At 38.9% G+C, this 16,000-nt stretch overlaps 1 protein-coding gene across 1 annotated transcript in view; it reads right to left on the bottom strand.

Moving 5' to 3' along the window:
• Nucleotides 1-15,194, bottom strand: part of SPEF2 (sperm flagellar 2) — a gene marked incomplete at its 3' end in the record, with an annotated part of 171,091 nt that extends 155,897 nt beyond the window's left edge. Inside the window, exons 1-2 of the mRNA XM_079918929.1 lie at nucleotides 14,997-15,194; nucleotides 3,611-3,713 (exon numbers count right to left, since the gene is read on the bottom strand). Of these exons, the coding sequence (XP_079775055.1) occupies nucleotides 3,611-3,713; nucleotides 14,997-15,054 (161 nt within the window). The 5' untranslated portion in view covers nucleotides 15,055-15,194. The remainder of the gene's footprint in view (nucleotides 1-3,610; nucleotides 3,714-14,996) is intronic.
• Between the last annotated feature and the right edge of the window lie 806 nt (nucleotides 15,195-16,000).

Genomic DNA, 16,000 nt, shown 5'->3' with positions numbered 1-16,000 from the left:
TGCAATCTAGTTAAGGAGTAAACATTCATATATTCATTATCAAACATTATTTGGGCTCCTTCACGTGGCAGTAACTCTGATAAGAACTGACATATAAATAAATAATTATAACTTAATGTAATAAAAAAAAGGGACATCCAAAGTGTTATTAAAACAAAGAGAAAAAAACAAAGAGGAAAAGAAAATTAAATCTGCTAGGGGACCAAACACAGTTTAGAGAAGGGATGGATTTTTAGCTGGATCTTAAGGATGAATAAAAGTTTCTCATGGTGGAAGTGAAGGACAAATGTTAATATGCAAAATTGCAAAGCATAACAAAAGCACATGACATGTTTGTGGACCAAAGCAGTTTATGTTAGGGCTTCAGACCGGTGGAAAATACGGCTGGAAAGGTGGATGAGGGTCACACAGGGAAGCATTTTGTAAGACAGGCCTTGAGAAACAGAAACTGGAATATCTAAAGTTTCTTAAGCTGATGGGGAAACCACACTTAAAAATGTGGGTGTAGAGCTCTATCTGCCTACGGAGAAGTTCAAACAAGGTGTCTAAATGCAGGATTTATCAGGATATGTAGCCATTCATTAATTCAAAAAACATTTACTGAAAGCTAAACATGTGCCAGGCCTGTGATGGCCCTGGGGTTGCAAAGAAAAATAACTCATACCCATAACTTTAAGGCACTTGAATGTACAATGTGCAACGTGAAAGAGACACAAAAAAAGAAACTGACAACAAAGTGACCAGTGTTATAATAAGTAAATGTACAAGATAACTTTATAACTTTCATAAAGGGATAATAAGCAACAACAACTAAAAAGGGTTGGAAACCTGGTTACATGCAGACCATCACAAATCAATCTGGTCATATGAGAACTTGTGAGAAAGCAAAAGGAGAAAAGAAGGGCATAGACACTGACTTAGCTACCCTGGAAATCTTATACCTTAGAGGCTGATCCTGGCTTCCATTGGAGGGGAGGAAATTAAGGTAGAAGCAGAGTGGGCACAGGGTTAGGAGCTCAGGCAGAGGAGGCAGTCGGGGCTAAGCTGTGAAGGATCGTGTACCCCTTGCCCTTGAGGAAGAGATGTGAGACATGGGGTGTAGGGTATGTATTAGAATGTTACCCAGTACCCTATAAGCTTAAGAAATGGTCTGGGATTAGCAACAGATGCTTATTTGGCATGAAAATGTATTTCCAGTCCATGGCTCCTCTTGTATTATACTATTATTACCTGTACAACTAGCATAATCTGGATTGTGAAAGAATGACTCACCTCTAGAATGGAGGTACCAGATTCTTTTGCCTTAAAGTCTTGCAACATAGGTACTGCTCAATGGAAGCCTACTATTCCAAGCAACCAAAAACTAAGAAATACTTGAGTGGGAAATATCAGGTTAAAACATGGAGATGGAGCAGGATGTCAGGAATGGTAGAGCAAGGACCTCCAAAAATCCATTCCTCCATAAAGGCAATAATAAAACTGACAAAAATTATGAAAATCAACTTTTTCATAACTCCAGAAATTATCCAAAGGCTTGTAACAATCTAAGAAACATTTATTTAAGAAAAAAACTTAATCTTAGTTAAAACAGAGAGTTTTTGATCGTTTTAACTTGCACTACACACATTCCCTTCTCCCCAGCTCTACAGTAGCCTTGCAACAATAGGAGCTGTAAAAACCAGCAGCCTAGCAGCCATCAGAGAGGACAAACAGGTTTCAACCTTCTCAAAAAGTCCTATCCTCAGGACATTGTCGTTATTTGATATTTTTTAGAGCTCAATCACTGAAAGAAGACTTATTCCCAGGGTATTAGTGAAAAACAATCAGTGGCAATTGTTTAAGATCACAGCGACCTAAGGCAGTGATACCACTGGAGCAAATAAGAGTCTACCCAAAAACTTAAAAGGAAGATATAAGAATAAAATATCCATTGGGCGCTTTGAAAAGCTCTGATATATTCCTGGAGATCTAGAGGGCCATATGCATGTGTAGGAATGTTTGGATAAGCGGGAAAGACAGAAGGAGGCCCAAATCTCTCACCTCTGGCTGATCTTGAGGTCCTGTACAAGCAGGAAGTAAAGGCTAAGGCAGGGTTGTAAACTGTGAAAGCATTGGAGACATCTCAACAGACTCACAGTCTCTCAGTCAGGAAAGATTTATCAGTTTAAGATATTTTTAAATACCTCTGTTCATTTGCTGAGCTCTGTTCATTTGCTCTATTCACTAAGCTAACCAAGCAGAGTCTTCAGCTGCTGTACACAACAAGGAATACAGACTTTCCAAAATTAGTCCAAGAGAGTCATTAAACAAACAAGCAGCAGCAGCAACAACCACAAACCATGGGAAGGTGGGATAATCTGAGCTAACTCGTATTATTTTAAATGTCTATTTTCAACAATTATGAGACACACAGAGAAAAAGGAAAGTATGGTCCATATATAGGGGGAACAAAGCTCGATAGAAACTCTCTGAGGAAGCCCAGATGCTGAACTTATTAGACAAAGACCTTAAGTCAGCTATTATAAATGTTAAAACAACTAAAACAATTCATTTTTTAACCATTAAAAAAGAAAGTATGAGAACAACATCTCAACAAAAATAGAATATCAATAAGGAAAGCAAAATTATAAAAATAAGAACCAAGTGGAATTCTAAGGTTGAAAAGTACAATAACTGAAATGTAAAAATTCACTAGAATAGCTCAACAGGAGATTTGAGTTGTCAGAAGAAAGAATTGGTACACTCATAGATAGATCAACTGAAATTATTTATAGGAGAAGCAGAAAGGAAAAAGAATGAAGAAAAATGAACAGAATTTCAAAACACATAAACTCATTCTAATCATGAGAAAAAATATCAGACAAATTCCAACTGAGGCGCAATGTACAAAATACCTGACCAGTTATTAATTTTTCTAAACTGTAAAGATTATCAAAAACAAGGAAAGTCTGAGAAAGTATCTCAGCCAAGAAGAATCTAAGAGACATGGCTATAAAATATAATGTGGTATCCTGGTGAGATACTGGAACAAAAAAGACATTAGATAAAAATTACAACAAATCTTTGGTACAAAATGTACCATACGAATATAAGATGGTAGCAGTAGGGGGAACTGGATATGAACAATATGGGAACTCTCTGTACTATCTTTGCAATTTTTCTGTAAATCTAAAACTGTTCAAAATAAGAAGTTTATTTTTAAAAATCAACAAAGCCTCAGAAACCTGTGGGATACTGTCAAGTATACCAACATACACATAGTGGGAGTCCCAGAAGGAGAAGGGAAAGAAATGGGCAGAAAGAACTTTTGGAGAAATGATGGGCAAAAGCTTCACCAATTTGATAAAACACAGGACTGCAGGAATACAGAAGGTATTAAAATGGGGCCCATCTAGAGATGAGGGCTTGCTGCAACCTTACAACTTTCCATTATACTCCTGGGACTATGAAGTATGTATATGTGAGGAAGCAGCAATTTCCATACCAATGGATGCTTGGCTGGTTTAGGGGAATCTTGTGGTAAATGATTCTTTAATGTTAACTTTGGGCTAAAACCATCCAAATGCCAAAGGAATTGACCTTTTTTAAAGTAAGGAATAATCTCACTAACCTGCTTTCTGAAAATTCTGCAAAATCATCCTGAAGTGCAAACTTGTGCAAAACTTCTCCAATTAGATAGCCATTGGAAAATGCCTTTGCAAATGACTTGGGACCTGAATTTTAGAACGTAGAGATTAAAAAAGTAAATATAATGTTGTACATAGAGTTTATATATTTTCATTATGTACACATAGAGTAAAACTTCATAATTTAACTTGAACTCAAAATGCCATGAAAATACTTCTAAAAGCATCTTGTAATAACCAAATGAAAATATTGAAGTTTAACAGTAGACATCTTATAAAGACCCCTGAATAAATGTAGATCAGCAGTTGATAACATATGACATTTTGAAGGAAAAGACAACTTTTGATCAAACCAAACAAAACACAACCAATAAAACATATAACCTTAGCTCTAAAAACAAACCCTCAGCATATTTTATAAAATTATACTCTAATACCTTAGTTATCAGTAAAACCTGTGGATGATGATTTCATATTCTGGCCAGGTAAGGTACAATCTAACTTCTTTAAACCTCAAAACTTAATTTTAACCATTTTGCAATGGAAATTTTACAGAAATCACCTGCACCTTCTTAAATAAAGCCTGCTGAACATAATCAAGCTTTTCCTTGTTGGCTCCAGGGTTTACTCCAGTCTAGTTGGTCTTCTGTGCAATGATGGAGACAGCCCAGAGGAAGACAGACTTTGGAGCCAGAGATACCTATGCAGGAATCTTGGCTCTGCCTTTTACTAGCTGTGCAACCTCTTCCAAGCTGCTTAAGCTTAAGCTTCCTGAGTTTCTATCCCCTCATCACATCTATATCTATCTCGGAGAGCTATTTTAAAGATTAAAGGTAATGTATGAGAATTCCTTGATACCATGCCTGCCACATAGTATGAAAGTAATGATGAGCGCAGAAAAAGAAGTTAAGTGTTAAACAGAATTTGCTTTCTTTAAAAATGTCCTTAGTTTGGGGTCCCTTGTATTTTTCTTATGAAGTGAAGGGTATAGGGTTACACAGTATTCAAGAATGATATACAAAATCGATACATAAAATAAATTATATTGTCATAAGACAAAGCCATCATCTCTCAAATGACTTCAAAATCGTCCAAAAATCTTCAGTGTATTTCTATCAGAGTCCTTTAGGCAAAAGCAATACTAAATATCTATAAAATATTATATATTATCACAGTATCGCAAACTCATTCATACTGAATTATCCTCTTTTATCTATTTGACTAGTAATAAGGTGGCTATCTGAAAATGAAGAAAAAATAATTTCTTCATGATTTGTAGAACTGATGCTTGGTGCGCGGTTGCAGGGAGGTGAGTTGAGTTGCTCCATAAAGGCCACTGTACAGAGTCCTTACTCAGAAGACTTCACATTATCATAAAACTCTTGCATATTTGACACCAGCCCACAATTTTGCCCAAAGCTTTCCCAATATCTGTTCTCAAAGTATTTTATACTCAATAATACCCCAATTCTTAGGTTAAATCAATATAATTATAAAGTAGTTTAAAAAGATGTCAACTATTCTCACTGATTCTGTTTTCTTGGGGTGAGCCCCTAAGCTATCTACCACTAAAATCTAGTGAGTGCCTTCTGGCATCATACAGCAGTAGTCTTGGAAGCAACTGAAATCCAAATAGCTCCTTCTGCCCCCAAAAGGCAGAGGTGTGCCAGCTCCTCCTGCTGAGTCACTGCAGATTTCTCCTTTCCTCAGAGACTCACCACTGCTGGCCTCCAACGCTGTTCCCTGGTTTTCGGCTGCCACCACTGTCCTCACTGTGCCATCTGGGCTGCTCTGGCTGTGCACTGCACCTCTTCTGGCTGTTGCTTTCTCCTTTCTGCTTCTTTCCTTTTTCTCTTCTATAGCCCGTCCCTATTCTCAGCTTTCTGAAGTGCCATTGGACATACAGTCATCGTCAGACTATGGATTCCTACTAAAAATCTAAAGACTATTATTTTGTATTCAGGGGCTACTGCTATGTCGCCTTTGGGCGGTCTCGTTCCTCCACTCTCACTGGATTTTGCCCTTTGCCTATTGTTCCTGTTGACTGAAGACCTGAAATCTAGCCTGTGAATAACTGGGGAATAACTGTATCCTAGTCCATCACTCTCAATTTATCAGGCAAATGGTCTGTAGCAAACTCTTTGCTACAAAGAGTCACTAGAAAAATAAAATTATAATTCACTTCCTTTGAAGTGGCAGGACTTATTAATAAGGCAATTCTGATATGGTTAAAATAGGGGCATTTTGGATATAAAGGTCAAAGAAGAACAGTAAACACATTATTTCACTGTCAAGTAGTTTACTATAAATAAGTATGAAAGCATGTGTCTGCAGCTCTGTGTGTATTAGACACTCTCCGATTTTTTCCTTTTTTTTTTTTTTACACCCCAGGAACACAGAAGAGAATAATGAGTGAAGAGCTATAGCAAAAGTAACAGAGAGAAAACACATAGAAAAAATGAAAGAGGAGGAAAAAGAAGAATACATGCAAAAAATCAGATGAAGAAAGAGCAGATAACCAGGAATATGTAGATTAAAAAGTATGGAAAGGAAGATAAGAAGCCAGAGACAGAAAGAGAAATGGAGAGAGGCGAGGGGAGGGAAACAGTAAGGAGAAAAGAAAACTCAAAGGAAAGATTATTTTTTTCCCTTTGGTTTATCAAATTTTCCTTCCCAGTACATGTTCTGGAATACCATGACTAACTTCATGACGGCCACCTCTATAAGTTAATTTGCACTCACAACTGGAATTACCTACAGGGAAGAAGAGGTGGGTTGACTCTAGGATAAGGAGCAATGCAGAATATGAGAAATACATGAACCATGGGACCCCAGTGACGTTCTTCACCCTGAGCTCTAAAATGATCTACATCTGGGAAACGTTGTTCAGCAGCCACTCAGCCATGCCTCCAGTCTTCCAAGCCTCAGATCTGATACCCATCATTTTCATTTGCTGAAATCTTTGATGTGGGCCTTTGTCTACCTTAGGCTGGGACAGAGGGCAAAATGGTCTATGTGTTTCTCCACCTGAGCCAGCTGGAGAAAGCACAAAAGAAGATAAGCCTTCTACATTCCAAATGGTAATGAGGAGAGCACAGGCTCTGGAGAAATATTCTCTAGTTTGACTCTTTGACCATTTATAAGCCCTAAGACCTTGGATAGTTACACAGCCTCAGTGTCCTGTCTTTAAAAGAGAGAGAATGATGGGTTCTACCTCCTGAGAGTTGGTTTGAGAATTAAATGAGATAATTCCATGTAAAGTGCGTAGCATAATTCCTGGCATATAGTAAGTGCTCAGTGATCATTTTATTGTTATTATTACTGCCTCCTAATCTAAGACAACAGGTTATATCAATTACACAATTGTTAAGCTCAGTAATAGATCCTCAATGACTACAGTACAAACATCTTTATCTAAAGGTAACTCAGTACTCAGAGAACAAATAGTTGACCCTATCCTTAAATTCAGATACAGGTCTACTCTTGGGGCCAGGTAAGCTATAACACTCTCGCCAGTCTGGGGAAGCACATGTAATCAGACATAGTTGATTTTTACAGCAAACCATTTGAGTGGGAGAAATAAAGACAAAACGTAGCCTCACAGCATTTCTGGTCAAGTTTGCCACCAAATGACTAAAGAGATTTGGGGATTTGCGGATTGTAGACAAGGGGCTATAGACCTACACATTCTATGCTAAGTGTCCTTTGCTCCTCCTTCACTAGAAGATCAAAGACCTAGTCTAGGTTTTTGTTTTTGTTTTTACATCTTTATTGGAGTATAATTGCTTTACAACCACATTTTAACAGGCACTATGGAGAACAGTATGGAGGTTCCTTAAAAAACTACACATAGAGCTACCATATGACCCAGCAATCCCACTACTGGGCATATACCCTGAGAAAACCATAATTCAAAAAGAGTCATGTACCAAAATGTTCATTGCAGCTCTATTTACAATAGCCCGGAGATGGAAACAACCTAAGTGTCCATCATCAGATGAATGGATAAAGAAGAGGTGGCACATATATACAATGGAATATTACTCGCCATAAAATGAAATGAAATTGAGCTATTTGTAATGAGGTGGATAGACCTAGAGTCTGTCATACAGAGTGAAGTAAGTCAGAAAGAGAAAGACAAATACCGTATGCTAACACATATATATGGAATTTAAGAAAAAAAAATGTCATGAAGAACCTAGGGGTAAGACAGGAATAAAGACACAGACCTACTAGAGAATGGACTTGAGGATATGGGGAGGGGGAAGGGTAAGCTGTGACAAAGAGAGAGAGAGGTATGGACATATATACACTACCAAACATAAAATAGATAGCTAGTGGGAAGCAGCCGCATAGCACAGGGAGATCAGCTCCGTGCTTTGTGACCGCCTGGAGGGGTGGGATAGGGAGGGTGGGAGGGAGGGAGCTGCAAGAGGGAAGAGATATGGGAACATATGTATATGTATAACTGATTCACTTTCTCATAAAGCGGAAACTAACACACCATTGTAAAGCAATTACACTCCAATAAAGATGTAAAAAAAAAAAAAGCCAAGCAAATTTACTTTCATTTGAGAGAGAAAAGCAGCTGCTGGTGGCTGGGTACTGGCCTGGCCCAATTAGGCCCTGGTGTTGCTAGGAGTTTGCCCAGCACTCACAGCTAGACCTCGGCCTTCTGCCAAACATAATCAATTTCACATCACACCAACACCAGACAAGGCTACTCAGTGACCCTGATGGATTAAGACAGAAACAAAATCTCTCTGTAATCATGTCTGAACTCAGCCCGAAACAGTATTGGCCAAAACACAAAAAATGATCAAATATCATCCCCCTATTCTGACTGATATGAGTGGTTCCTGCTTTTTCTTTTTCCTTGCTTTGCTCTCCCCACTTCCTAGATAAGTTTTGTTAAGATATCCAATCATAGAGTTGTCTATGCTCCCTTTACAGGTTCCAATTCAGAGCAAAGCACTGCTTCCTTGAGCCTTCCCCAAAAAACACCTAACACAAACCCAAATGCTATAAGGCCTTTCTAATATCCTCTTCTAGAGAAGCCCCACAGTTCCTCACGGTATGTGTTGCAACAAGTCAGTAAACTCAATTTTGTTCAACTACAGGTGTATCCTGTGCTCTTTGGCTGGAGGACCTTGACAATTTCTTTTCTTCCGGTACCAGAATAGGATGATCGATTTTTATAATTTTCTCCTTTGAAGACTTCATCATAATTCTCAAGATTTACTATCTGAAACAAAATCTCAATTGCTATATTATATAACCTTCTTTAATGGTTAAAATTTTGGGTGGCATTCTTGGAACTTCATATCTTAAAATTTTGACATTGATTTATACAAGTCTTCCGTTATTAGATTTGCTGTCTCAATTTCTAGTCAACAGAGGCCAAATTTCAATCAAGGAAAATGCTGCTGAACCAACCAGGAAATATCAAATAATTTGTTACATTACATGACAAACCATGTATTTCCTAATGACCCTGAAAGGCTAAAGTATGAGAAAATGTGTGGTTTAATAATACCTGGGGGAAAGGGGAATGAACTAAAAGTCAGCCTACTCAGAATCTGCTACTAACTTTCCACTACCTAGTTGTATAACCCTAAACAAATCTCTACACATATCTGATCTGATTTCCTCATGTGCCAAAGAAGAATTAAATGATGTCTAAGATTCTTTTTCAGATCTAAAATTTTATGTCTCTATGATACAGTAAGGTCACAGGCTAATAAAAGGTCACTACAATACATTCTAAAATATGGTATATAAATAAATATTCAATAGGATTTTTTGATATCTCTATTTTTTTCTTAAAATAAAATTTGGTACTTTTGAAAAAATGTGGACATAAGACCTTTAGTTAGTGTACAAGGGAACCCAGATTAAGTATAGTTAGTGCACAAGGGGTTAGTTAGTCAGTGCACAAGGGGGTCCAAATTAAGGATGTCCCTAAAATTTGGGATATCAGTAGAAAATATCACTCTCTAAAACAAAAACTACTGAGATTTAATACAAAAGGGCAGACTTAGCCACCTATGGAAACCCACTTATAAACCCAATTAACAAGGAATATAGGCCATCTCTTAAAACTCACAATAATTTATCTATTTAAATTTTGTATGCATCATGTAAATGATAATCTTGAAATGTATTAGTTAAACTTCTTCAGAATAGAGATATGCTGCAATGGAAGAAAACTACACAAATATCATAATTTTAGAAGCTTTTGTAGTAGTAGTAACACTGGAAAGTATCATTGAACAGTATGATTTCCCCAAGCACTGGGGGAAGAGAAGGAGGAGGGAATCTGACTTTAATCTAATCTAACTTAATCTAATAGAATCTAAGCACTCACTGATATCTAGATAAAATATCTCTAGAGCAGAAAAGTAAAACACATCAAGTATTAGCTTGATTTGAGGATTCTTTTGGTAATGTCTAATTTCTAACTGTCAAGGAGCAATCTGATCTATAAATTTGGTCTCCTCCTGAGTGTACCAGCCTACCAAGACATGCATTACTTTCCATTGCCAGTATACATTATTCTGCTGTCCTTTTCCACATGATGAATTGGTACTGTAGCTGATAAAATCAGCAGAATGTAATTTCTGTTAGCATGTGACAATTCCTAAGAAGTTGCTTTAAGTAAGAAAGCAGAGCTTCTGAAATCACAAAGGTGAGGATCAAAGCACCCAGGGTGACCTTTTTGAGATGAACAAATCCATAAGGTTCGGTCAAAAACAATACTTTGCCCTACTTTTGTCTCACTCATACATTCTCATGTAATAGACAATTATTTACTAAGTGCCTACTATGTGACAGACACTATAATAGACATACTTCTAAAGTGAGAGGCAGAAAAGTGGTTGAAATAATATTTGAGTATCTAGCTCTAGTATAGATGATAGGCACTGTGGTAGATATTTTCCATTTGCAATCTCATTAGATACCCTCCCAAATATATAGCAATTATTATTACTTCTCAGGGTATAAAATTGCGACTAGAGATCATTATTTATAATTTGGCTACTACAAAATCAAGACTTAGGGATACTAAACTTTCTTAACTCAGTTTTCTCTTTATTGGTTCCTTGTTACTATTGATAACAAGGTTTAAGACTATTGAAACAATAAAAATATGCATAATAAGGTATTTACAATTTTCAATATAGCTCCATCCAAAATCCAAAATCATATGGACTGTCTTATGCATCCATTTTTACAAAGAATCTGATCTGTTCAGTACATGGAATTCAAATGCTTCTACTCATTTGTGGAGAATGTTTAGTTATGACATTCTGATGCCAGTTTCCTCTTACAGTGTATTCACAGGCGTTTTGTAAAACAGAGGCAATGCTTATTCTTGAAAATAACTGAGAGTTTGTAAAGAATTTTACAGCAGATCTCTTAGTAACATTATTCTATTTTGCTTATTTTTGTTATAAAAATAATTGCTTGAATTTCAGATGTGATTTTATGTTGAACAACTTTTTGTATTTTAAGACATTTCATTAACATATACGTCTAAGCATTATTTTCCAGGTCAAATGGTTTTGTTAAACTTAACTCACTGGAGATCCTTAGCGTTAGCAACATAGATGTTGTCATAGATGTAGTGTCAGGTGTTGACACTAATCAAGCCTCTGGTGACTCCCAGAAACCTCATTAAGTGGAGGGAGACTATTCTCAACTGAGGATCATTGAAATTCATTTTCTTACTGCTGATATTCAGGGTAGTGCAGACAATACAAAATTCAACATGAGGTGCTTTATCCAAATTGACTTCTACCTTTCAGAATAATCCAGAAATCAATCGGCTTTAGCTACCTCTCCAATGACAGCAATGCATTCACTTGGCATTCTCATTCTGTTTTCTCTGTCCCAGCAAGCAACATATGGACTGAACCACTTTTTAAAAACATCAATAAATCCACCTTTGCCATTTAAGCATCTAGGAATTAGGTTATGCCCTGTGAAGTTACAACATGCCTGGGGGGTTGAATTTCTGTACTGCTCGTGATTTCAAAATGAACAATAATCCTCATTAAAAGGAGCTCAAATGAATACACTTGGGAGGGTAAATTTTTTTAAAAATATATTCCTTAAGCATACACTCTAATATATAATACAGTGCCTAAGAGCACTAGTCAAAGATCTAGCTTCAAATTCTAGTTCTAGTACCTACTAGATGGGTGACTCTGAACAAATTACCAAGCTCCCTCAGCCTCTTTTACTCATCTGTACAACTGGGACAATGCCTCTTAGAGCTTTTTTAAGGATTAAAAAAGAAAACCCATGTAAAAGACTTAGCACAGCGTCTGGTGTAAGTACCTAAGTGTTCAAGAAGGGATAACTTTTATTCTTCTTCTTCTTCCATTTATAAACTTTATTAGAGAAAATAACTCTTATGTAACCCTCCAATACTTCAAGATACTATATTTCAACCAAAATGTTAAACCTCTTTTTCTATTTTGTCATGTGATGTTTGATCTACTTCTTTAATTTTATATTTAAACAAAAAGCCAAATAACACAGATGTACAAAAAGAAAAGCCAGCAATCTTCTTTCCCAGGGTAACCAATACCAATACACTGGTTTATATCCTCCACACTTCTCTCTATGCTTACACAAACCACAAAATGAAGAGTCCTGTGTATGTCAACAGCCCAGTATATGCCTCTCCACACTTTTCTCTCACACATCCTCATGCAACAGTGAAATTATACTGGTTACAATAAGCTATAAATTTGTGTTTTACTTGAGCATTCTTTTTTTTTTTTTTTTTGCGGTACACGGGCCTCTCACCGTCGTGGCCTCTGCCGCTGCGGAGCACAGGCTCCAGACGCGCAGGCTCAGCGGCCATGGCTCACGGGTCCAGCCGCTCCGCGGCATGTGGGCTCCTCCCGGACCGGGGCACGAACCCGTGTCCCCTGCATCGGCAGGCGGACTCTCAACCACTGAGCCACCAGGGAAGCCCTACTTGAGCATTCTTTAGGTCCAAAGTTATAGCAACTAACTCATTTGTTCTAACAACTGCATAACAATCCATGGCATCATCTACCCAAGTATTCTGCTACTGAAGGGTATTCAAACTGTTTCCATTTTTTTTCTTTTTGCCCCTACCATCCATGTAGCAATAAACATCCTTGTTCAAATGTCCTTACATATTGGTGATTTTATTTTTGTATGATAGTTTCTGTAAAGTAAGATTTGGCATTACTATGTCTCAGGGACTATTCTAAATGTTTTACATTTATTTTCTCATTTAGTCTTGACACAACTCAATGTGATATTATTATTACCCCTATTTTGAATATCATAAAATTTAGGTAAATAAATTGCCCAAGGTCACTAGCTAGGAAGTGTGAATAAGTGATTTCAACCTAAACAGTCTGGCCTCCAAATCCTTGCTCTTAACAGGATCCTTATCCAGCAATTGCCCAATTACTTTCCCCAGAGGCTGTACCCACTTAACAGTCCTTCCATAAGAGTTCCTCTAAACCATTCTAAGCCTTCCATTGTACACCATAGGATGGCTTATCTAATGACAGAAATCAACTGGCAGTGTGCTTCTTAGGTGCACAAATCCTATCTTGTTTGTTTCCAAACACAGTTGAATGTGTGCCCTATAGTCAGAAAAGCCTTTTACAATATGGAATTTGGTTACTTAGGGGATTGTCTCTCTCTTTTTAGGCTCCTCTTAGCAACTCGGATCAAAAAATGAATATGTATTGCTAGTGAATGGGATGCAGAATACTGCAGCTGTCTCTGCTAACAGCTTCTGGCGTTATGCTTCGGGAAAGCAAACACTGGGAATTTTCCATTTATAGTTTATGTTATTTAAATTCTTACTTAAAAAGTCTCCAGTCTTTTAATATTCACAGAATCAAGTAATTCTTCCTCCTCCTCTCAAAACCAAAATTCCCAAACTGACTACAGTTAGAATGGCATACTACTGTTTTTCTATATTTCTTATGAATTTTATTTACTTTTCTCAGAAGTGTTTCAATATACAACAGAGTCTTAGGCACTTGAGCAAAGGGTGCGGTTTTTACTAATCGAGTAAATAAACCAAATTAAACTCAGCAATTTATAACTGCTTTTCTTCGGAAGAGTATATCTTAAGGGCATGTTATTACATTTTGGCTCCTATGGTGAGAAAGAAATATGAAAAGAAAAATGCTAAATGCCACCCTGAGATCAGCATCGTATTTTAGGTGAGGAACAGTCAGAGACACATGGGATGATCATAGAATCCTGGGGAAAAAAGTTACTGCGATTCCCAGTGCATGTGCCGGTGGTGGTTTGGCAAAGAAAAAATCCGGGTTTTATGCCTCAAGAAAGGCACTGGAGAAGCTCCAAAGTTAAAGATCTTAAACGCTGATAACAAATACTGTGTGGCTGCAGAGACACGACTGATCTAGCAAATTCTGTGGATGACTTAAGACTTAAGGTTGAGTTGGCACTATTGCCCCTCTGGTAGCAAGTTGGCATTATGCAAGGATGCTTCTGGGAAAAACAGACTGAAATGATTCGGTCTGAAAACGTCTTGCTTTGAGCAAAAACATTACCAGCTGGAAAATGAACTGCTTAAGAGACAACAGAAAGAAGTTGAATGGGGGGGGGGTAGTGCTATTCTGGAATTTTGGTTGTCACAGAAGGTGCCAACATGTAAAACTGCCTCTGTGGTTGTGAGATTTAGAAACTTGGGGCGGCAACTTCATGGCTCGGGGAGAATCAGGTTAGTGAAGAAGGTCAGCTTTGGGAAGAGTGAAAAGTGGTCAGAAGCAGCTAATGTGTACGTTTGAGCTAAGACTGCTGAAATTTGTAAAAGTTAACAGATTCTGCATTAACTCATTTCACACACCCTCCTCTCCTGCGAGGCAGTTAGGTATGGCAAGTATGACTGGCTCTGTTTTATACTGGAGGAAACACACCGGAAGAAGGAGAAGGTGTTGTAACTTGTCCCGGGGCACACATTTAGTAGCGCGGTAGCTGGCTTTCAGGCTTCATACTTCGTTGGCTTAGTACTACACCACGCTTGAGTGTGAAAGGAGCAATGTCAGGGCCAGACGATAGAGTCTAGAAAATTCTTCACTCCAAAGGAGCAAGGGAGCCCTCCCTGAAGCCTCTGATGGCTGAGCACCACGGTAGGTCAGAACCTGCGGGATTGGGACCACCGTGATGATGGATACCTCTGAGCGGCAGAGCGGAGGCGGGAGAAGCCCTGCAGCGGCTGAGGTGAGCCGGAGCGGGCAGCTAGCCCCTGCCCCGCCGCCACCTTCCATCAGCGCGCCGCGCTCCAGGCTCCGCGCCCCCCTCGCCCCCGGCCCGCTCTCCCCAGGCTGTGACACTCACTCACGGTCTGGGACACCTTCAACTCCTGGTTGAGCCACTGGCACAGGATCTCCGACATGGCTCGGCCTGCGCCTCCCACCGCAGGCAGGTGCCAGGAACGCGCGGGAAACCCAGTCAGCCCGCCCGCGTCCTCCTGTTGCCAAGGGCGACCCGTTGCTAAGGAAGCGTCTCCAGGCCAGAGCTAAGGGAGAAGGCTGGGAGAGGAAGGGCGCCAGAGCCCAGCCGAGGAGGACAGAAAATCGTGACTTGCCCCCTGCTGGCGGGTAAGACCTGGATGTGCGCAAGCGCAGTGGGCTTCGAAGGCCGGGAGACGGCGGTGCGGACCTTCAAGAGCGCTGTTAGCAGAAGTGGGGTGCGGAGGGGCGAAGCAGGGAAGCTAGTGGACTGAGCAAGGGGTTCTTGGACAAGCAGAAAGGAAAGAAAGAGTCTTGATTGAAAGGGAATTCTTTTCTTCCTGTTTGTCTCTTAAAGAAACCTATGGAAGGTCCTACTCTAATGGCCAGTTTTAATTGCTACAGTGTATGGGCTACGCAGACAGGGACAGAATAGGTCTTATTCACCTTTTAATCCCAGAGCTGGTATAGGTCCTGACCCGCAGGAAGCATTCAAGTTTTGTCGGTGGTGGTGACAGAACTAACATTTAGGGTAATTCACATCTTTATATTGTTTTGAGAGGTGAATGTTTAATGAGCTTCTTTTCTGGTCAGTTTTGCCTTCCGGGTAATATTTTAAATTGTATTTTGAGAAAGACTCTCACTTTGCCCAAACCCGAGTCAGCCTCCTCAGAGCCCTCTTCCCTCTGAGGTCCCACATTGAACTCTGTCCTTGGCCCCTTTGTCAAGTTTTAGCAAAAATCCTGCTGGATCAGTTTAGTGAAAATCCTCCACCCATATCTGATCTAATACCTCATTCCTCACCCTTGATAGCTGATCATTCTGGCCTGTCTTCAGCAAGAATCCTGTCAAGTAAGTTTAGCCTTTAGCCCTGCTGTTTCCTCTTAGTAG

This window comes from Stenella coeruleoalba (assembly GCF_951394435.1).
Source record: "Stenella coeruleoalba genome assembly, chromosome: 3".
Taxonomy (NCBI): domain Eukaryota; kingdom Metazoa; phylum Chordata; class Mammalia; order Artiodactyla; family Delphinidae; genus Stenella; species Stenella coeruleoalba.
Note: the sequence above shows the minus strand (reverse complement) of the source record. Positions and strands in the feature narration are given on the sequence as shown.